Below are 22,878 nucleotides of genomic sequence, written 5' to 3'. Positions count from 1 at the left end.
ACTACACAGTGCCCATCCAGGAATTTCACAAATAAAGACCATAGCATGCAGCTATCTAAGGTGGCCTGGAATGGCTGGCGAAATAGAGAGTTTAGTAAAGCACTGTGTGCAATATCAGCAACTGCAAAAGTTGCCAGTGACAGCTCCATTACACCCATGGGAGTGGCCAGGTAGACCCTGGGTGCGGTTACACATTGACTACATTGGACCATTCCTGTGAACAGTGTTTCTGCTCATTGTCGATGCCCATTCAAAATGGTTGGACGTATATGCGGTTAAGTCACCAATGTCGGCTGCTACAATTGAGAAACTACGTCAGAGTTTTTCCATTCATGGATTACCAGAAGTAGTCGTTTCGTATAATGACACAGCGTTTACAAGTGTTGAGTTTCAATGGTTTATCAGTCTCAACGGTCTCACTCATGTGAACACTGCACCATACCCCGCTTCTTCAAATGGACTTGCCGGAAGGGCGGTTCAAACATTCAAGGCAGGATGAAAAAGCTAACTGACAATTCCTTGGCAACCAAGCCAGCATGCTTTCTTTTTCAGAAAATGACTACCTCTCATACAACTACAGGTGTCACACCTGCAGAGTTATTGTTGAAACACCATCTCAGGACAAGATTGAGCTTAATAATGCCGAATTTAGAGGGGATGGGGGAAAGGAGTCAGGGAAGCCAGAAAACTATACACAAGTGCCATAGTCGCAAGAAAATTTACCATGGGAGAGCCAGTAGACATGAAAAACTTTGGGAAAGGACCAAATTAGTTACCAGGTGAAATAAGTGCGATGATTGGACCTCCAGCTTACCACATAGAGGTGGAAGGCCAGATCATCCGCAAACATATGGACCATTTAAGGAAGATAAAGTCAAATGATCAAGATATGTTTTCACCAATGATCATGAGCAGGTCTGCGTTTCTTGTTGAGAATACTCAACCCAGGACTGACATGTCTGATCCTGTAAGAGTTGAGGATACAGAAGTGCAACCTGATGTTCAGGCAACTCCAGAACAAGAGATTCCTGGCAAAGAATCTGAATTTGTGGAGCTGCGATGTTCACATGTACCAGGAAATCACCTGAAAGACTGAACTTGTAAATTCTTTACCCAGTGTGAATATTAAGTTGTCTTGAAAAATATGTACTTGTAAATATAATATGTATAGCTGAGTTAAAGGGGGAGGAATGTAGTAATTATGGTATATATGGTGTGTAATATATCTTTAAGAATAATACTTGTTAAGGAAAATCACATGATCTGTTGTAACCAATAGGAAATTAGTGTGGGCTAACTCAGTAGTCAGTGTAGAGATAGAGTTGGCATTGACAGCACACATGTAGTTGCTGCTGAGTATATTGTAAATAAACTTAATATTTCTACCCAAGAAGTGTCTTCAGATCAACTCTATCATTAATAGAACAACTCGGCCACCCTACAACACTGGCCGTGGAGCAGTCACTGCTGGAGGCGCAGACAGACCCTGGCAATGCCAGCATTCCGGTTTGGACCAGTCTCCCCCATGGTTCAAGCTAACAGTGCAGCCTTGCAGCACGGGTTAGGAGAATGCCTAAGCTGAGAGCACAGTATGTAATGCAATGGGCAAAGCTGCCGCCAATTGGTCAGGTGGAGTGGGGCGGAGGTGGTGTGGTTTCGGGCAGCCATGCCGCACACTAATCTCTGGCTGTCCATGTGGTGGCCAGCACTCTTTGTGAAGCATTAAGGAGCCTTCACACTTAACCAGGGCAGGTTCTTAATATACCCGTGTTAACCATGTATCCCTCTATTTCATCCTGCAGGAGGAATACGTCAGGATCGTGGGGCCTTGTGAACTAGCTGTTGGCTTACAGAAAGCAAAGACGACGGAGGAGAGAGTAACTGAGGCTCTTTGCTGTGCAAAGGCAGGTGCAGCAACCTCGGGAAGAAGCAGCGTCTGGGGTTCCTGCACACGCCGCCGAAGAGACACAGTGAGCCGTCACTGGTCAGTGTCTAGTGACACCCAGGGTCTAAAGTCACTGCTTTTCATTCCTGCAGATGACCGAGAACCAGTGTTGCCAAAGACTGCACATGTTTAGGAACTGGTTGGTTACAGCCAGCTACTACAGGATTTGGCGCCACAGGGACATAGAGGGCATCCACTGCCAGTGGCTGTGAAAGTGACTGCAAGTGCTCAATTTCTACGCCAGTGGCTCCTTTCAGCGCTCCACAGGTAACCTCTGTGGGATCCCACAAGCCTCCACCTACAAATGCATCCATGAGGTCATGGATGCCACCTTTGCGAGGGCACACAATGTTGTGCATTTTGTCCAGGACCTGGACAGCCAGGATGCAAGAGCGATTGTATTCGCCCAGATCTCAGGTTTCCCACAGGTGCAGGGTGCGATCGACTGCACTCACATGGCACTCAGATCTCCATCGCAATATGCGGTGAACTACATCAATCGCAAGGGGTTCCACTCGCTGAATGTGCAGCTGGTGTGCAACCACCAGAAAAGCATCTGCAAGTGTGCGCACGGTTTCCAGGGACTGTGCCTGACTCCTACATCTTCAGTCGGTCAGAGATCCCTGAAGTCTCCCAGGGCCCACAGAAGCTGCAGGGATGACTCCTCAGGGACAAGGACTACCCGCAGAGGCTGTGGCTGATGAGATCCGTGAGGCGGCCTCAGACTGCAGCAGAGCGACTGTATAACGAGGCTCAACTTGGTGGAGCAAATCATTGCGATGCTGAAGATGAGGTTCCGGTGCCTGGACCAGTCTGGTGGAGCCCTGCAATACATTCCGCAAAGGGTGTCACACATTATCATTGTTGGCTGCTGCGCCCTTTGCAACCTGTGCTGCAACGGGGAGGGGAGCTGGTTGAGGTGGAGATGGAGGACCTGGAGGCCTCCTCCAATGAGGAGGGTGCTGATGGGGATGAGGGTGAGGAGGTTCTCGAAGGCAAGAATGACGTTGATGAGGCCCTTGTACTGGCCAGACAAGGCAGGCACACTCAGGAGGCCCTCATAGCTGCTAGATTTGTGGAGGAGGATGACGACATGCAGTAACGTGACCCCATAGACCCTCACATTGTCCCTGTGAACATTTGACTCCAATCTGGCTTATGGCAGCATGAATACCCTCTGTGAGAATGCTCCTGTCATAGAGATGCAGTGGAGGCCTAATAGTCGCTTGATTGCAGGAGGATGATGATGACATGCAGTGAGGACACTCCATAGATCTTCACATAGCATCTGAGAATGTCTGGCTTTGTCTGGCCGAGGGCAGCTTGCTTGTGTTCTGTGATCAGGGTCATATCATAGAGACGCAGCTGTGAAACTTTAGAAGCATCTGATCCTTTGTCCTTCAGCACCTGACCACTTCAGGAGCACAGCGTCACTGGTCACAGTTTAAAGGTGCTGAGAGCACACAGAGACTGAGAGAACTCTGTGGCGCCTGCCCACTACATTCTGGCAGCAATGAACAGCACTGCCGAGGTGCAGGCATCAGTAATGAGTCCAGGGAGTGCGAGGCTGGACCATCACTGTGGTCTGAGGGCTGCTCAAAGCACAGGGAAGAGGCCCTGGACTGAGACACCTGCCTTTATCTTGTATAGAAAGGTTTCACATCTGTATGACAAGAACACTGCTTATCAGAACAAGGAGCCATAGGCAGGGAGACATTCCTGGGAATTTATTGACAATAGTGAACATTATGTACAAGTGATTAACACCCGTGCCCAGGCTATGCAACTAATTCTTAACTTTCCTAACACTGCAGCTACGTCCTGGTGCTCCCCGAACATCCACAGCGGAGGTGGAGGCAGCCTGCTGACTGCTACATCCTGTCCGTGATGACCTTAGTGGGCATCCTCAGGAGGGCCAAGACTTGGAGGGCCCTGGCCTGCTGTGTGGCAGTGGCACCCTCCTCGGCCTGTGGAGCTGGAGCTGTTGAGGTCACAGGAAGAGGGGTTTCAAATGGGCTAGACACGCCCAGAGTCAGCTGGACGCGTGGCACCAGAGTGTGCACCTGCTGATCCTCCTCCCCGTGGGTGCTCGAGGGCCCCAGGCTGACTCCTTGAGGAGAAGGTGTAGCTGGAGTGAGATTGGGATGCCCAGGAAGCCCTCTCGTGTACGCACAATTGGAGGTCAACTCTGGCATCAGCGATGAAATTAAGCCAGCGCAGCAGTGCAGGAGCGATGTCCTGGACCAAGGTCGTCATGGCAGCCACCAGTGTTGACATCAGTGCGTTGGATGCAGGTGCTATCACCCCAGTGTGAAGGCGGACAGACTCCCTCATTGTGTCTTTCAATCTGTGGAATGCAGTGCACATCCCTTCCTGATGTTCCCAAGCTTGCCTTGGCAGCTTCAGCAACTGTGACATGTCCGAGTCCAGTGGCTCATCATCTGACTCAGACTCAACAAATTTCTGACCTCCAGCAGTCTTCCGAGTGTTAGGCACCAGAGAAGTCCCTGCTGCAACCTGCTGTAGATCAGACAGTGCAATGTGCTCACCAGATTGTGATCCCAAGGCTATTCTAAAGCTAGGTCCCTCCAAGGTGTGTGTCTCTGCGCTGGTGGAGGGTGTGGATGAGCACTGTGACGGGACTTCAGAGAGGGTGCCTCTAGATTCCTCTTCAGAGGTTTTGTTGGGGCTTAATTGGCAGCCTTGGGCATGGACTTGTCGGCTGTTTCCCAGATATGCCTATGGTAGCAAGGGGAGATAATAAGTGCGTGGCAGTGGTCTGTGAAACAGGACACATCACTCACAGCATGGTTTCTGATAGATGTTGCACAGCTGGATCCTCACTTGGTAGAGCACCGCTGACCTCACATTCAGCATAGCACTGCTCCAGATCGTCACCAGCCACATGGTGTTTTCAAAATCCGTGAGGACCTTGATTTCAGGCATTCCTCCACTGGTCTGCGATCACTCCTTCTTGTGTCCCAGCTTGTCTTCCATGAATAGAGATGGAGATGGAGCAGGGTGCCTGCCAGGCCAGGTGATAAGTATGCCTGGCATGTGTGGGGGCTGAGTGGTCCCATGGACGGGTTGAGGACAATGATGGCAAGTGTGAGGGAGTGATGGTGATGTCCCTTGAACCAGCAGTGAGGAGGGCCCTGAGGAAATGGGTTTGTGAGTGAGAGAGTTGAAAGTGATGAGAAGAATAACTTACCCTGGCGGAACACAGGAGATCATTCATCCCCTTGTGGCACTGCATGGCTGTTCTCTTTGGAAGGGCGTTGGCTCTGACCACTGCCTCCCATGCCACTGCAACCCCCCTCCCCTCCCCCCACCGCCGCCAACCCCCATCCTGCGGCCAAAGCTGGGGTAGAGGACATTCCGGTGGGACTCCACAGCATCCAAAAGGCGTTCCAGTGGCGTGTCGCTAAACCTGTGGTCTGCAGTCTTTTTGCCTTTCAGGGCCATGTCTTTCCTGCAGCGGTCACGGTCTGGAAGCACTGAGATGTATGCGCAACTGGACTTTAATTAAAGTACCCAGCGTGATGAAGTGGCGTGGTGATGGTGGGCAGGCAAATGAGAGTCCGGCCGCCATGGAAATTGCGTGTTTCTGGGGAATGCACAAATAATGTGACGGGTTTGGGGTGATACGGCGTGAAAACCCTCCATCCCAGCCTGCGGGTAAAACGTCATTTACCCATCCACTACCACACTTAATGCAAATCTGGGACAATTCCTCCCATTGACCCGTAACTTACATACCCTGCAAAAGTTAGAAAAAGTAGAACCATTTCTAGCTTCTGGGTAACTATTGTACTGGTTTCCAGCAACACCCACAGGACCCCCATTATCCCTCAACCCCCATGAGCCCTCCACCTTCCTGTCTACCCCTCCGTTCTACCCCACGGGAACCCCCATACCTCCCCTGAGCCCCCCTAAGGGGTGCCCCTAACCCTCGCACTGACCTGCATGGGACCCTCTGACTGTACAATGCCTAACTCACCCCCCCCCCAACTGATACCCCTCGATGACCACCTGACACGCCCATTGACTCCTGACCACCACTGACCACCTGACTCCTACCCCCCACTGACCATCCGACCTCCACTGACCACCTAACCCCCATCCCTCCAACCAACTGACCTCCCCCACTGACCACCTGAACCCGTACCCCCAATCCTACCCACTGACCACCCGACCCCAACCTCCTCCACTGACCACCCAACCTCACCCCCCCCCAACCAACCGACCCCTACTACTGACTCCCCCCCGCAACCGACACGACCCCCCGCCCCCACCACCCCACTGACCACCTGACCCTAATCCTAACCATTTACTTTACAAACCTATCTTCCCCCTGGCTTCAAAGTGACTGGACCTTTAAACTTACCCTGCTTTATGACAGCTAGTGCCATAAAAAAGGGGTGTGACCTTGTTACGTCTGACTAAGCAGCCCTTGACTGAAGGTCTCAGGAGTGCACTGCCCTATACAGTTCTCACCCAGCCTGATTTGGAAGGTTGAGAGGGAAAGATCACCTGGATTTCGAGGTAGGAAACTATGATCGGAGTGGCAAACCAACTCTGATAGCCACTCCGCGGAAGTTCAGGTCCACTGACTGAAAAAGCAAGGAAGTTATAGTAAACCTTTATAGGTTTAGGCCTCAGTTGAAGTTTTTTTTTCAATTCTGGGCACCACATTTTAGGAAGAGTGTCAAGGCCTTACTGCGAACGCTAATCCAACAGTTACCTGGGATCATACCCACTGGTATCCTCCAGCTCTGTCTTCATTGGAGTTTGTGTGACTCCTAATTTACATGGGGCCACAACATGCACCCATCTGCCCTGTGTATCCAGATAACGCAGAACCTGGCTGCTTTCCGAGACTGGCAAGGGCTGCCCCCACCATCTCCAAACCTTATGGAGCCTCTCTCTTGGGCCAAAGGGGGGCCAAATGTTGATTCTTTTTTTAAAATAAAATTTTTCACGGCTCCAGGCCGTTTCCTTTACAAGGCTGTCTGGAATATTCTAGAAATGGCGAGCACCTAACAGAACCAGGTTATTGCCATTTTCCAACAGATGGATGAGTGTCCCTGCTGAAATTACAGCATGGATGAAATTTTATGCCAGCGGGATTTTACAGTCCTACTGAAGCCGATGCAGCTCATTGCATTTTATGGCCCCACCCCCACTGCAACAGTGTTGTAAAATTCCGCCCCATAAGTGCAGAAGACCCCCCAAGAAAAATCCTTTATCCTTAAAACAAAGTGACTATATACAGCATAGTGGGTAAAATATTTGTCAGAGCTAGTAGTGTATAGGTACAGTACATGCATTCTACAAATTCAGCATATGAGTGCTCTGGACTACTGGTTATGATACTGGGCTAGAAACCCATGGATTGTAAATTCAAATTTCACTACAGCAAGTTGTGAAATTGGTTAGTTGTGGGGTATTGTTAGAAAGTACTGAATTGGTTGTAAAATTTGACAGTTCACAAGTATACTTCACAGAAGGTAACCGGCCACCCTACGTGGACTAGTCTCTATCTGACTACAGACTCACATTATGTGGTTAACACTGAATACCTTCAGGGGCACTAAATACTGCCTTGCTAATGTTGCATACTAAACAATACAGAGAAGATGATATTTGAAAACAGATTAGTTTATGTTGGTAATGCATGACTGTCACAAGTTTAGGATATTGCCTTAGCTATTCGGTCAGATGTAGTGATGCTGGACACCTCTAAGCTGGCTGAGCACTTTAAATATCCGGATATGATCCGGACTGGATATTTGTGTCATTCACACATGTTTGTTTCAATCTCTCTGACAGCAGACTGAGCAAACCATTGGTGAGATGGGCCCAGATATGAATCATTAAGCTGTTTTATTTCATAGCGAGGGAGCATACAGCATAATAGCTATGTTCAGATTAACTCTGAAGAAGTGTCATATGGACTTGAAACTTTAAATCTGTTTCCCTCTCCCCAGCTGCTGCCAAACCTGCTGGGTTTTTCCAGCACTTCATGTTTTTATTTCAGCTTAACTTAGTCCAGGACAATTGTTTTCACATAATAATATAAAACAATGATCACACCATATTTCCCCACATCAGAAGGGCATGTTTGACTTCAACTAAAGAATTTTTAACTAAGCCCCTGCATTCTAACTTTCTTGCAGTCTTAGCTGGACTTGACTGCCTTTGTAACCTTCACTGCACCTGAGTTACTTGTCTTTTCTATCTCCCTCTGTACATGGTTGAAAATAAAGTCCAGTGAAACACCTGGACCAGTGCCAAGGATCTTGGATTTCCCAGTGTAACGTCTTCATGATTGCTTACAGTCTTTGCAGAGAACAACTTATTGAGCATATTAACCACCTATCACCTCAGTGCCTTTTTTCTAACTTGTGTGAATATACTTTGCTTTAAAACACAGCACCTAAAAGTCTTTTTTTTTCAGATCGTTTTTGGGCAAAATTATCCAGAAAAAAATCATGAAACATGACAATGACATGATATATTCATGTTTTGTATTTATTTTGGGTGACGGGGGGTGGAATTTTATGGCCCTACTACAGAGGAGGAAGAGGCCAGAAAATGAGGCGAGCCCTTCAAAAGTCATTGAATTTGGCAGGACTGGAAAATCCTACTGACAGGAGAGGCCGTAAAATTCCACCCATGGTCATCCAATGGAGGGATGCTGGTACTGCATGATAAATCATTTTTCTGCTTCCCACATCTGTTATGAACAATAAATTCTCTCCCAAGTGAGGTATAGCACAGAAGCAGATCAAAATACATTCCACTATGCTTCCATTATATAGCTGAGCTTTGAAATGTACTGCAGGAGACATCCATTGCATGCTAGATCCCACCTCTAAGTATGTTATATGTAGAAAGAGGAAAAATATTCAATTTCCCCGCAATGTAATTCTTCATTTTCATTATCACCAAATGCACAAACTTCACTTCAAAAAGAAATTGGTTCAAGGACTAGCTTGTGAATATTTTTATTTCTTGTAACTTGTTAATAAAGAGCTTTTGCTAAAAAATCATCATCCCAGAAATTTTCAGTTCATGACATATATGACTAATACGTACATGCATGCCTAATTTTAACAAAATAAAATTGTATGCAAATATATTAATTATTTTTATATTTAATTTATAAAAATATAATTAGAGGGAGGACATCATCAGAATGATAAAGGAAATTTGTGGTAAGTTACCTTTCATCATTTGACCTACTGATTATTTTATGTTATCATAATGCTATCTATCCTAAGTTGCTATAGTTGGTAAAACCATGTAATGAAGGTGAGCCTAACCAGATGACTAAATAGAAATTTAAGATTTTGTTCCGGATTTTACTTCCTTAATATTCAAATCCAGAAGTAGAATCAATTTTTAAATTCTTCTTGTGTTCCTTCAAATATTTTTAACTGTTGTAACGATAAATATATTCAATGTATTGTCAGTTCTACTATCCAAATTGTTACCTGTCTTTCAACAATGACAGAAAATTGACACGGAAGTTGTCCAGTGCAAACATTAATCTGTTATTTCTAATGCACCAACCTAAGTATCAACAATTTTAGTTTACTTCTTTAATATTTTAAATACCACTTTGATATACTGACACTATTTAAATGATATCCATTCATGTTTAGTCAATATATTATTTCAATTATTTTACTTAACAGGTTGTGGAATTAAATGTAAAGAAAGACCAATGGAACTTGTCTTTGTGATTGATAGCTCAGAGAGTGTGGGACCAGATAACTTCGAGATTATAAAAGATTTTGTCACTGCTCTCGTTGACAAAGTAACAGTTGGTAGAAATGCCACCCGAATTGGTCTTGTGCTGTACAGCTTGGAAGTACGATTAGAATTTGGTCTAAGTCGATACTTGACACAGCAAGATGTCAAACAGGCAATTAGGAAAATGTTATACATGGGAGAAGGCACGCACACAGGAACCGCTATCCGCAAAGCCACGCAGGAGGGATTCTATGGAGCTCGGCCTGGTGTGAAGAAAGTTGCTATAGTATTAACAGATGGACAGGCAGACAGAAGAGAGACTGTTAAACTAGATGTTGCTGTCCGTGAGGCTCATGCTGCAAACATTGAGATGTTTGCAATTGGTATCGTAAATACCACAGATCCAACTCAAGCTGAATTCTTACGTGAATTGAACTTAATTGCTTCAGATCCTGATACTGAGCACATGTACCTCATTGATGATTTCAATACTCTTGCAGGTTTGTGCCGTGTCTGCTGTGTCATCACTTGATGCTTTTTCCAACTATAATGGTATTAAAAAGAAAATTTTACCATCTTTGCTTAGGTGGAAAATAGAACAATTGCTGCTTAGTCAAAAATATCAACATTAATCACACTATATTGGATATCAAGCTTCAAATTTAGTCTCAGTTGTATTAGAACTATTATAAGGCATCATTTCTCTATCATTGCATTTGCAACATTTAGAGGAGGTCCCTCTTAGGTCACTCAAACATATCTCCTAATGATCAACCATGGAGTGGCATCTGTAAAAAGGTAAAAAAGATTGCATGATCTTGACTTCCAACCAATAAAAAGAATATGTGATTTGAGGGGGATAATTTGGGCAAAGCAAGGAAGAGAAATTGTGTTATAGAATAGTTAGATTACAAAAATATATTAACCGTTAACATATTTCTCCATTTATAACCACTCCACAAAGTTGTTAATGTTATTAAAAATGTTAGTTTTAGAAATTTGCTAGATGAATTAGCTTAACACTGGGTTGGGCAACTTGCTAAGTTTAGTTTTTTCCTCAGGGAACAGAAAATTGAATGGTCAGTTATCTCACTGTCCTCCAATTGTCCAGACATGGTGTAATGTGGCTATTGCTTTGATTATAGCTGGCTGTGCTAGCTGAAAGGGATTGTTACAGGGTTAGGTGGCTTTCATGAAAATAGGGCGAATATAATGGGAATTGCAAGAAGAAAAAGTTTTTTCTTTCTCTCATTTTTAGCTCTGGAGTTGAAATTGGTCAGACAGTTCTGTGAAGATGAAAATGGTGCATTGATCTACAATCGAATTAGAAATGGAGTAATAACAAGCAGAAATCCATTATATTCAGTTCCTAGTTCTACACATACCAGAAATGAAATTGAATTAACTTCTGCCAAACCCAGGCAAACAATTGTACCTGGAAAGATGAAAGTAACTGCACAAGTGAAACCATCACCATCTGGATCCATCTCTGTAGGAAAAATTTCAAAGGTCAGTGAACAGGTACCAGTTGGTCTTATCAATTCTGCATGAAATTTTATTTCAGATTGTTATACATTAATCACCAACATGCCTCTGTTCAGAAAGTGGAGATGTTGCGCATGTTTTGAATGTATCAAATCAAAGCTGAAAACTTAAGTAAATCAAGGGATTGAGGATAATAGATTTTTTAAATGACTAAAATGAATAGTGGAATTATCGCCAGTAATAATTTTGCTATCTTTTGTTTCCTTCACATGCATAATCAGCTGTTTCATGTCATGCAGGTGAACCAAAATCCAGAAGCACATGATAAGAAGAAAGAAGACCTGAAACTTGTAACGCCATCATCTCATTCAAAGGGGAGTAGCTTTCTATCAATCAGTAAACAAGTTCCAGGTCTACCCTCACAATCTGTTAAGCCAGTGAAAGAATCCACATTGTCGGTCTCCCCAACATTAAAATTTCCAATTTCAGGTAAGATTTTAATTTTGCATCTGTGGCATAAATTATGGTTAAAGTTTGATAACTGGAGTGATCAAGTGCCTTGATACATTAGAATGTAGCAGATTACATCAGAGATTCGTATGAATTTCAGGATTGATTGCTAGAATAATTGAAGATACTGGTTTAATTAATTTGGGATAGTCTCAAAGGACTGATATCGCAATCAGCACTAAGTTGGCAGCTTCTCTTAGAGATGTTAAATGGCACAAAGAAGGCTGGTATGAGTATTGCAGTTTGAAGATATCTTTGAGATTGGGCATTATTAGCCAATGAAGGAGGGGGTGTTTTCTACACCAGAAAACATGTGTTAGAAACATCTAAAGCCCTGGATAAGTTTTTCCTTCAACAAATACCAGCAAAAAAGCAGATTCACCTCACTGCTGTTTTGGGGTGATACTACAAACAAATGCTGCCAACCTTGTTTTGAGAAAAGTCACTGCACTTCATACATTTCTGAGAGGTGACAAGGCCTTTATTATGCAAGCCATTCTTTGACAGTAGGTGGGAAAGTTATATTGTGCCCTTAATATGAATTAACAAATTGGAATTTTTTAAAACATTATGATTCCAAATATAAAATCTACAATATATTTTCACTGTTAAATAATTATTTTTCAAACATATCTCAATTATTTTGGTAGATGAATTCTTATAGCTGACCTATTTTTCAACTTATGGTGCAAATATGCGAATTACATTTTTTTCCAGATCCTCTATGTCAAATGCGTTTAGACCAAGGGACATGCCGTGACTATGTGATTAAATGGTATTATGACAAACAAGCTAATGCTTGTGCACAATTTTGGTATGGTGGCTGCAGTGGAAATGCTAATCGTTTTGACACTGAAGCCAAGTGCAGGAAGACTTGTGTAATTTCCGGTGCAGGTATGATCTTTAATCTTTAAATTATATTTTATGTATTCATTTTAAAAATCACTTATTTCCAATATAAAGGTATGATGGTGAAACCATTATAACAATGAAATGCAACATAAAGAACAATTCTCTTCATCATCCTGGGCTATTGTTCAGTGTTCTTTCTATTAAAATTTCTTTCATCATCCTGAGCTAGTCCCTTGGTGACCTATCTCAGAATGATTCCCTTTTTCATTATCATATCATAACATTTAGATTAGCTATGGAGAAAGGCAAGGTACGATCTAGAAGAAAAATACTTTGTTTGAGGAGGGCCAATTACAGTAAGTTGAGAACTGACCTAGCCCAGGTAAATGGAAATAAAGGTTGGCAGGCAAGACTAACAGAACAATGTGCTGCCTTTAAAGAGGAGATGGTTTCAGCACAGTCCAGCAACATTTGTACAAAGGGGAAAAGTAGGGCAAACAAAGCCAGAGCTTCCTAAATGATGGAACAGATAGAAAGTAGGAAGAAGCAGGAAAAGGGAGCATTTGATAAATGTCAGTGCTCACAGAATCTCAACCAATACTCTGACTTCAACTCGAATATCCTCAACTTCCTTCCTCAATATTATTAAGGGGAGGTCATGTCTGACCAATTTGATTGAATTTTTCGAAGAGGTGTGTAGATGAGGGCAATGCATTTGACGTAGTCTACTTGGACTTCAGCAAGGCTTTTGATAAGGTCCCGCATGGGAGACTGATAACGAGGGTAAGAGCCCATGGGATCCAAGATAATTTGGCAAATTGGATCTAGAATTGGCTAAGTGGCAGGAATCAGAGGGTGATGGTCAAGGGGTGTTTTTGTGACTGGATGCCTGTGTCCAGTGAGGTTCCATAGGGATCGGTTTTGGGTCCCTTGTTGTTTGTGGTATATATAAACAATTTAGACTTGAATTTAGGAGGGTTGATCAGTAAATTCGCAGATGACATGAAAATTGGTGGGGTGGTAAATATTGAGGAAGATAGCCTTAGATTACAGGAGGATATAGACAGGCTGGGCAGATGGGCTGATCAGTGGCAAATGGAAATTAATCCAGATGAGTGTGAGGTGATGCACTTGGGCAGGACAAACAAGGCACGGAAACACACGATGAATGGTAGGACCCTGGGAAGTACCGAGGATCAAAGGGATCTTGGTGTGCAGGTCCACCAGTCCCTTAAGGTAGCAGGACAAGTAGATAAGGTGGTTAAGAAGGCATATGGGATACTTGCCTTTATTAGCCGAGGCATAGAATAGAAGAGCAGGGAGGTTATGCTGGAACTGTATAAAACGCTGATTGGGCCACAGCTAGAGTATTGCGTGCAGTTCTGGAATCCGCATTATAGGAAGGATGTGATTACACTAGAGAGAGTGCAGAGGAGATTTACCAGGATGTTGCCTGGGCTGGAGAGTTTTAGTTATGAGGAGAGATTGGATAGACTGAGGTTATTTTCCCTGGAGCAGAGGAGATTGAGGGGGGACATGATTGAGGTGTATAAAATTATGAGGGGCATAGATAGGGTAGACAGGAAGGAATTTTTCCCCTTGGTGAAGGGATCAATAACCAGGGGGCATAGATTTAAGGTAAGGGGCAGGAGGCTTAGAGGGAACGTGAGGAAGAATTTGTTCACCCAGAGGGTGGTGGGAATCTGAAACTCTCTGCCTGAAAGGGTGATAGAGGCAGAAACCCTCATAACATTTAAGAAGTATTTGGATGTGCACTTGCGATGCCATGGCATATAAGACAATGGGCCTAGTGCTGGAAAATTGGATTAGAATAATTAGGTACTTGTTTGACCGGTGCAGACTCAATGGGCCGAAGGGCCTTTTTCTGTGCTGTAGACCTCTATGACTCTACAACTATGAATATTCTGTCCAGCTCGGTCTTGGTGCTATCCTGGTCCAGAGCAAGATTGAAAAAGCCATCTAACAGCTAAGAAACAACAAAGCCCCTGGAGCAAATGGAATCTCTGTTGAAATTCTGAAATATGGCAGAGATACACTTCAGAGGTACACTGTCTTGGCACAGCTGCATAACCTCATATCCCTCATCTAGGAAGGAGAGCTCATGCTGGGGATTCCAGGGATGCTGTGATCATGACGATATTCAATAAAGGAGAAAGTCCAATTGCATTAACTACAGAGGAGTCTCTTGTTGTCTGCCACAGTGAAGATCATTGCAGGGATCCTCCTCAACGGCCTTCTCCCAGGGGCTGAGGAACTCTTTCCAGTCACTATGTGGTTTTCGAGAGACACCACAGATATGATCTTCACTGCACAGCAAATTCAAGGAACAGCACCAACCTCTGTATGGCCTTTTTCAACCTCACAAAAACCTTTAACTCTGTCAACCAGAAAGGCTTATGGAGTATCCTCCTCAAATTTGACTGCCCTCCTAAATTTGTCACCATCCTCTGCCTACTCCATGACAGCATGTATGCTGTGATCCTCACCAATGGAACCACCACAAACCCTATCTCAGTGAAAACTGGGGTTAAACAAAGCTGTGTCATTGCACCAAAGCTCGTCTCCAATTTCCTCACTGCAATTCTGCACCTTCCACTCCAACCTCCGTTGTAGAGCTTCAGAATGCAGATGATGCTTGTATGTGCATTCACTTAGAAACTGAGCTCCAGGTCATTGTCAACTCCTTCTCAGAAGCAAATGAGAAAATGGACCTTTAAGACCTGGAAAACTAAGGTCCCCTTCCATCAGCTCCCACAGCAAAACACCATCCTCCCCACCCCCAACCACCATCCTTGATTAAGATCAACAGTGAAATCCTGGAAAATGTGGACCATTTTCTTGGGAGCCTTCTTCAATGAAGATCCTGCAAATCAGGTGGCAAGAAAGGTAGTCCAAGAGCTGCATCCACTCCCAAGCCAAATTACCCAGCATTGAGGCACTAATCACTCAAAACCAGCTCTGCTGGTTGGGACACGTAGTTCGTATGCCTGACACCAGACTTCCAAAGCAGTGCTCTACTCGGAACTCGGTCAATGCAGCAAACTCCCAGGAGGACACCAGAAACGCTTTAGGGAGGTCCTTAAAGCATTCCTGAAGAGGTCAAACATACCCACCGACACATGGGAGACCATGGCTTGCTATTAACCAAATTGGAGAAGACTCATTCAGGGAAGCAATGAACATGTTGAGAGACTTCATAAGGAACATGCAGGGATGAATTCAAGGCATTGGAGGAGGCACACAAACCTCCAAAAACCCACCTACTCAACCCTCCAAGCACCACCTGGCCCAGATGTGGCAGAGTCTACAGATTGCATATTGGACTTATCAGCCATTTGGCAAACGCACTAAAGGTGACATGGGAAAACATTTTTCTTTGCAGTAAATGGTTAGGATCTGGAATGCACTGCCTGTGAGTGTGCTGAATGCAGATTCAATTGTAGCTTTCGAAGGGGAATTGAATAAGCACCTGAAGATAAAAAGAATTGCAGGTATATGGAGAAAAAGCAGGAGAGTGGGACAAGCTGAACTGTTCTTGCAGAGAGCCACCATGGACTTGATGGGATGAATGGCCTCCTTCTATGCTGTAAACATTCTATGATTCTATAAAGTCACAGCGTTTTTATATAGCCTTCATGATATACCTTTAAAGTGAGAATGCCCGCTCTAATGACCCAAAATTCACAGCAAATTCCACAACCAAACTTCAGTTTCCAAATTCAAAGCCCACTTTCAAAGTGCTTTTTGACTTAATTTGACATTTGAGGTAGCATAAGAATGGGGCATAATCAAAATCAACTTTAACAAGTTCAGATATTTGTCAAATACTAACAGGATCAATAGGAACATGGTTAGTAGATGATGAAGGATAAATGAAAGTTTTCCTCTGTTAATGTAAGTAACATAGGAATCAAGTTTTAAAATTCAAGGTATACAGATAATGAAAATTAGTCTGACGTACAAAATCTTCAGTCAGAGGGTGGTAAATCTTTGGAATTTTCTACCCCAGAGGGCTGTGGGTAGAAACTCATTGAGACTCATTGAGTCTGTTCAAAGCACATGTCGATAGATTTCTAGATACAAATGACATTATGGGATACGGGGATAGTGCGGGAAGATGGTATTCAGGTCAAAGATCAGCCATGATCTAGTTAAATGGCAGAACAGGCTCAAGGGGCCAAATGGCCTATTCCTGCTTCTATGTTCCTACCAGATGTTTTGACACATAAATTATAATAATAAATAAAAATCAATGCTCTCAAAGCGCTGTTTATAAATATTTTTGATGTAAGTAGAGGATATACAACATGGCTCAATGGCTTGGGAAACATTCTAGTAATGTTAGCCTATGAATTATGTTGGCCAATATTAGTATATTTGCCATAATTCACCACTCCCTAATGTATTCTGATTATTTTGCCTCTTCGTTCTCAGTTCTATATTTGTAAGGACACGTACTTATACAAAAACCCTTTTTCTTAGAAGTAAAAAATGATTTTCAGTTTCACACACTGATGTTTGTACATCTGTGCACAGTGATATATTACATTTTCAATATATGTGCAGGCCGCTGATCAGGCTAGACAGTTTTGTGTGTGAGAGAACTGAGTATCAAATAGAATTGGATGGTGTGGTTATACAGAATTTCAAAGAGATTGAGCAAGTTACAAAAAAGAAACAAGCCTGGAAATGGGCAGGAAGATAGATGGCACTGTGTGACAAAGAGGCAAAAAAGGGAGAATAGTTAAGCTAAGACAGAAAAGAAAACAAAGTGTGCAGGTGAAAAACAAAAACAGCAAGTAAATATTTTCTCTCACACCACATATTATAAACTGTCAGAATCTGCAATGTTCCAAAACATTCCAGCAGTTGTGCTCAACAAATAGATCAGAATTTTAAAGCTCCCCAGGTGGGTGGCGGGTACAGGATGGCAGAAGAGGGGGGTGGGGGTCTGTAAAATTGGGTGCCATGACAGTCACGCTGTGCCTGCCACCTGCCTGCTGCAATTTTACCTGCAGTAGGGAAGACATCAGGCAGCCCACTAGCCGCCATGGGCCAATTAGGGTGCTTAATTGGCCAATTAATAGCCACTTAAGGGCTTCCTGTTGCCATCGCTGGGGCTTTCCTCATGACGTGAGAGGCTGCGCCAACTATCCAGCCTGCCAGTTGAAAAGAGGCAGACTGGTGGCTGGGGAAGAGGGATGCCTCTTTTTCGAGGCACCTGTGCCCATCAGATGCCCCCTCAATGGATTCCCCACACTGTGCTTCCCCTTCCCACTGCCTTGTCCACACCAACCCCCCATGACCCTCGCTGCAGCCTGCCAGCCTTCCCCAGCAAGGCCCTGGACTTGTATTCATTCAGGTTCCCTGATGTCTCTTCTTCAGGGTGCTGCATGCAACCCCAGTAGTGGCCACTGCTTCTGGTGGCGCTGCTAGGGCAAGAAAAGTGTTGGCCATTTGATTGACCATTAGCTCTCGGTAGCAGGTCTTCCTCCTCGATTGGGGGCTGAGGGGGTGTGGGTAGCGGTGAAAGGCCCCCTCAACCCAACGGATGTTAAATGGCTGTGGGGCAAGCCGTCTAAGAGGGTAGGCTCACCTCTGACTTTTACGCTGATGTTGGGGAAGTGGAAATTGTGCATGCAGTGTAAAATTCAGCCCATAAACTGATTTTGACTTTCTCACGTCAAGGATTTAACCCAACAGTATACTTTTCATGGGGAGGCAGTGAGTTATTTTGCAAAATCCTTGCATCAGGAGATAAATGGGCTTGTGAGGGGACTGTGTGGCACAGTGGGTTAGCACTTTGCCCTACATCTTGGGAACCTGGATTTGAACCCAGCTCAGGCCAATGGAATGAAAATCTTATATCTCTGCTTCCTGTAAGGCTCCAATATAAAATAAGTTTACAAACTCTTAACCCAATTCTAGTTGTTGGTTGTCTACGTGATAAAAACAACTGTAAGTTTAGTCAAAAATAAAATATTGTGGATGCTGGAAATCTGAAATAAAAAAGAAAATGATGGAAATATTCAACAGATCTGGCAGCATCTGTGAAGAGAGAAAAAAAGTTAATATCTCGGGTCAGTGATCTTTCATCAGGAATCCTAAATTCTGAGGATGAAATAAATATTAGCATGGTATTTATGGGAAATGAAGACAATTGTATTAATGGAGCGTGGGGTATTATTCCCATGTTTGAAACCAAGTCATTTTGTTGGAACAGACTAGAAAAAGCTTTCCTGTATCTGAACTGATTTTTGAGCGGTTAATGTCAACATAGGAAACCTTCAAGGAAAAGCATTCGAATCACAGTACCAACAACTGTCTTGATAAACACAACGTATATTGAAATAAAATTGTGTTGGAAGAACCCATGATTAAACAGATTGTACATAATCCTTAAAAGGAATGGACATTTTGGGCCAAATGGAATTTCCTCTTTTCATGCTTCTTTATGTTTATGTTGTTTAAAAAGATTATGGTTAAGATTTTTTAGAGGGTTATCTTCAGTGCTCCCTGTAAAATGTTGTTGCTCATGGTCAACTTTTTTCAATCTGTTTTAACTTTACATCATTTTCTGCAGCCACATTGCAGGTATTTAAAATGGAACAAAGTCTGTGAGGTACTTTCTAGGCTGCTCTGCGGTCAAGCATGTGCACAGCTTAGCATGAACTTTGGTAACCTCCTGCTAGTTCATGGTTCCAAAAGAATTACATTCTGTTTTGATTCCATTTGAGACTACCAGTGTTTTGATTTGATTGTTATGCCATTAAAAATTACTATACATGAAATAGTTTTACACTTTAATAATTTTTCCCCTTTGAAGGGACAGCTGTGGTTCAGTTGGTAGCACTCTTGCTTCTGAATCACAAGGTTCTGGGTTCAAATCTTACTGCGGGTCTTGAGTACAAAAATCTAGTGCAGTACTGAGGGAGCACTACACTACTGGAGGCGTCACCTTTTGGATGAGACATTAAACTGAGGCCCCATCTCCCTGCTCAGGTGGATGTAAAAGATCCCATGGTACAAATTTGAAAAAGAGCAGGGGAGTTATCCATGGTGTCCTGGCCGATATTAGTGTGTCCATCAACATCACAAAAACAGATTAGCTGGTCATTATCACATTACTATTTGTGGAAGTCTGCTGTGTGCATGTTGTCTGCTGCATTTCCTACATTACAACAGGGACCACATTTCAAAAGGTACTTCATGGGTGGGATTTTCTGGCCCCGCCTGCTGCCTGGATCGTCCAGTTCCACCGAAAGTCAATGGAAATTTGGTTGGGCCGCATCATCCACCATGGCGGGTCCCACCACAACAGGGTGGAAAATCCCAGCCCACATCGTTAAAGCGTTTTGAGACATCCAGTGGTCGTGAAAAGTGCTATATAAATGCAAGTCTCTTTTCTTTTAACAACAGAATCCTGATGGGGATCCAAGCAAGACCTAATGAGATACAGGAAGAAGACAGAAAACTATCTTTGTGCATTTGATACATTATGAACAATATTTTAATATTTTGGTAGCTATTCATAAAATTCAATTTGTATAAAGATGTTAATACAGATGCTTACCCTTTTTGTTAATTTTTCTATATAAATGCAATTCTCAGGGGTAAAAATGAAAAATAGAAATATTTTACAGTATGACTAAAAGACAAACACAACCATTGCAGATCAAGATTATAGAAAAGGTTAGGAAAGATATTTTGCTTACTTTTAAGTTTTTGTCCTGTCCTATGCTGAAAACATTAATTTGACTAGCTGCAAAGAAGGAATATTTAAGTAGTTACAGCTGAGAAGATGAAGTTTGTGCAAGAATTCTAGCTTTACAAATTCTGATTTGTTTCTCTTCAGAAGTACATAAAATGGTATAGGCTATGAAGTTTAAAATCGTAATGATGTCTTTTTGTGTTGTTGCCCCACAAAGACTAAAATCACTGGATTGCTTTTCTTTCACTGTGCATCACTGTAGTTTGCACAGTTGATGAAATTTTATGAAATCTGTCTGATGTATTAGAGCTTTGTTTAGCTGGCTGCAAGTACAATAATTGAAAACTAACGACAAAAGCAAGTCAACACAACTGATCACTTTGACTCATTGATATGTTAAAGCACCAAAGACCTGCTATAGAAAAATGGGAGATGACACTGTTCACATGTTACAGGAGATATTGGGAGCATTGTTTTTTTTTTCTAGTCATTGTGATATGATTTGTTAAAGAATTACAAATGTTCATTTGTTTTGCTGCGTTTAACATGTGAACAAATTAATTTGCGGTTAAGCTTTTTATTATTGATATCCCAAAAATGTACCATAGGTATAGATTTTATTAAGTAACCATTCACTTTGATTGCACAGTCCTCATTGGAAGAATGTTTTGATACATCCACTGTTTCTGCTGGTGCTGGGAGCAAAATAGGTCATGGGGATGAGACTATTTGTTTGTTTTTGGTTCCTGTGGATCATTTGGGAAAAGGGAACGGGAATCTCTGAATATTAATGGTCATGGAAGTGTCTTCCTGCTCAATGGCTGAGTTGCTGTGCAGTGAGTGAAGGAACTTCTGTTGAGTGAAGATCCAGGATGAACTCCAAGTTGTTTAGTATTTATTTAGTTTCATCTATTCTAATTAGGACATATCCCCCCAATTTGCTTCAGCAACATGTTTGTTGTACAGAGGACTGTACTTTGTCACTGATAGGGAGCACACTCTTGTGAGTTGTACTAGCCTGCATATTAGGGAAGGTGTTAGGGCAGGATGTCTTGCTCTCCATTGAGTTAGTGCAACAAACGCTCAGCTGGATCCTGTGGAATTGCAGAACTGATAATCCTTATGATCTTCCAGATTGCTATCCAGAATGGATAAATACAGGGGTTTGACTGGAATGTGTATAGGAAGTTGACCATAATGCCTTCATTAGTCATCTGGAATGGAGGAATTATGTTCATGTGGTTTGTGTGGCGTTCAGTACATGCAGCATATGATAAATGTCCTTCACATATCTTGCTGCAGGTAGCGTTGTTGGCATCTGGTACTATACCTCTCGCCATACCGCACCCCAATGGTTGCCATTGTTCTCTCTGTCAGACTGCCAACAGGTTTTTTAGTCTTGTCCTTGGTCATGGAGGTGAGCATGGTGCATAGAGTGCAAATGTATTTGCAGGAAACAGTTGATGGGGTTCATGCATCTGTGAAGCAGATTTCTGGAAGTATTCATCAGACAGTGATATTGGCCATGTTAGGAAAGGTGAACTTCATTGACTAACGGTTGGGAGAACATGATATACCCCTGGCAAAGAACTAACAACACTAAGAACAGAGTGAATCATTAACTTCCTGAACTACATGAGTATATATTTGTTTCAAAACAAATCTTTGGATTCTATCTGGGATAACATTAAGAGGAAAAACACTACACCTAATTATTCAAGGGCTTGTAAGAGCAGTGCAAAATTCAGAGCAATACCTTCAGGTGCTATGTTATTTGGCAACTAAAATAAAAGCTGTGAAATGTGAGACAGCAGCATCGGTGTGCAATGCTTCTGCTGCCTGCACCACTCTGGAGGAACCCCACAGTACTTGGCTGTCAAGATTCATCGTGGTCAACTGTACGTCGGACAAACTCGCCAGCTTGAGGGGACAGCCCTTGCCACGTGTCATAAAACAAGCAGCTCAGGGCATGAAGAGGAAGACAGGAGGCATCTTAGCCAGCCTTTTATTGGCCAGCCATGAAGAGCCAAGTAACCACGACTCAATGCCATTCACCAATGGTTCCAACCTTTCCCTTTCCTTTGTCACTGACCATCACAACATCCGTTTGGCTACAATACAAAAATAAAACATCACAAAATAAACACTCCAAAACAACATTCTAAATGAAATCATCCCATATTGCATACAAAAGTCAACAAGTTGCCCTTGTGCACTCCCTTAGTGACTGTTATCTGTCCGCCTTTCCTATCCTAGTGCTCCTGCACAGTGCTATCCAGCGGCTGTAGTAGGGCTGGTGGAAGGATGGTGACTTTCAGTGGAGGAGACTACAGATGGTTTTGACGATGACCTAGTGCAGCTCTGAGTCTAGAAGGCTAGACTGTGACACCGACCATTGGACACTGCATTGTGATTGGGTCAACAAGTGTGCAAATGGAGTTGATCATCACTTCCATGTTTGAAAGGAATGCAAAGTCCTGTGCCAAGTTGGTGCTGGACTCCTCCATGCTCCTTGAGTTTGACCCCAGGCTTTCTGGCAGGCTTACAAAAGCACCAAGCATTTTGTTGAGCATACCCATCGGTCTTCTTCAAT

At 43.3% G+C, this 22,878-nt stretch overlaps 1 protein-coding gene across 1 annotated transcript in view; it reads left to right on the top strand.

The window, feature by feature from the left end:
* col28a2a (collagen, type XXVIII, alpha 2a) overlaps positions 1-20,487 on the top strand; it is a 146,023-nt gene extending 125,536 nt beyond the window's left edge. Inside the window, exons 31-36 of the mRNA XM_041201288.1 lie at positions 9,129-9,165; positions 9,649-10,206; positions 10,965-11,215; positions 11,491-11,680; positions 12,419-12,595; positions 19,994-20,487. Of these exons, the coding sequence (XP_041057222.1) occupies positions 9,129-9,165; positions 9,649-10,206; positions 10,965-11,215; positions 11,491-11,680; positions 12,419-12,595; positions 19,994-20,001 (1,221 nt within the window). The 3' untranslated portion in view covers positions 20,002-20,487. The remainder of the gene's footprint in view (positions 1-9,128; positions 9,166-9,648; positions 10,207-10,964; positions 11,216-11,490; positions 11,681-12,418; positions 12,596-19,993) is intronic.
* The last annotated feature ends 2,391 nt before the right edge of the window (positions 20,488-22,878 follow it).

The sequence above is a fragment of the Carcharodon carcharias genome, chromosome 12 (assembly GCF_017639515.1).
Source record: "Carcharodon carcharias isolate sCarCar2 chromosome 12, sCarCar2.pri, whole genome shotgun sequence".
Taxonomy (NCBI): Eukaryota; Metazoa; Chordata; class Chondrichthyes; order Lamniformes; family Lamnidae; genus Carcharodon; species Carcharodon carcharias.
The sequence above is the reverse complement of the archived record's forward strand: the minus strand, read 5'-3'. Positions and strand labels throughout refer to the sequence as shown.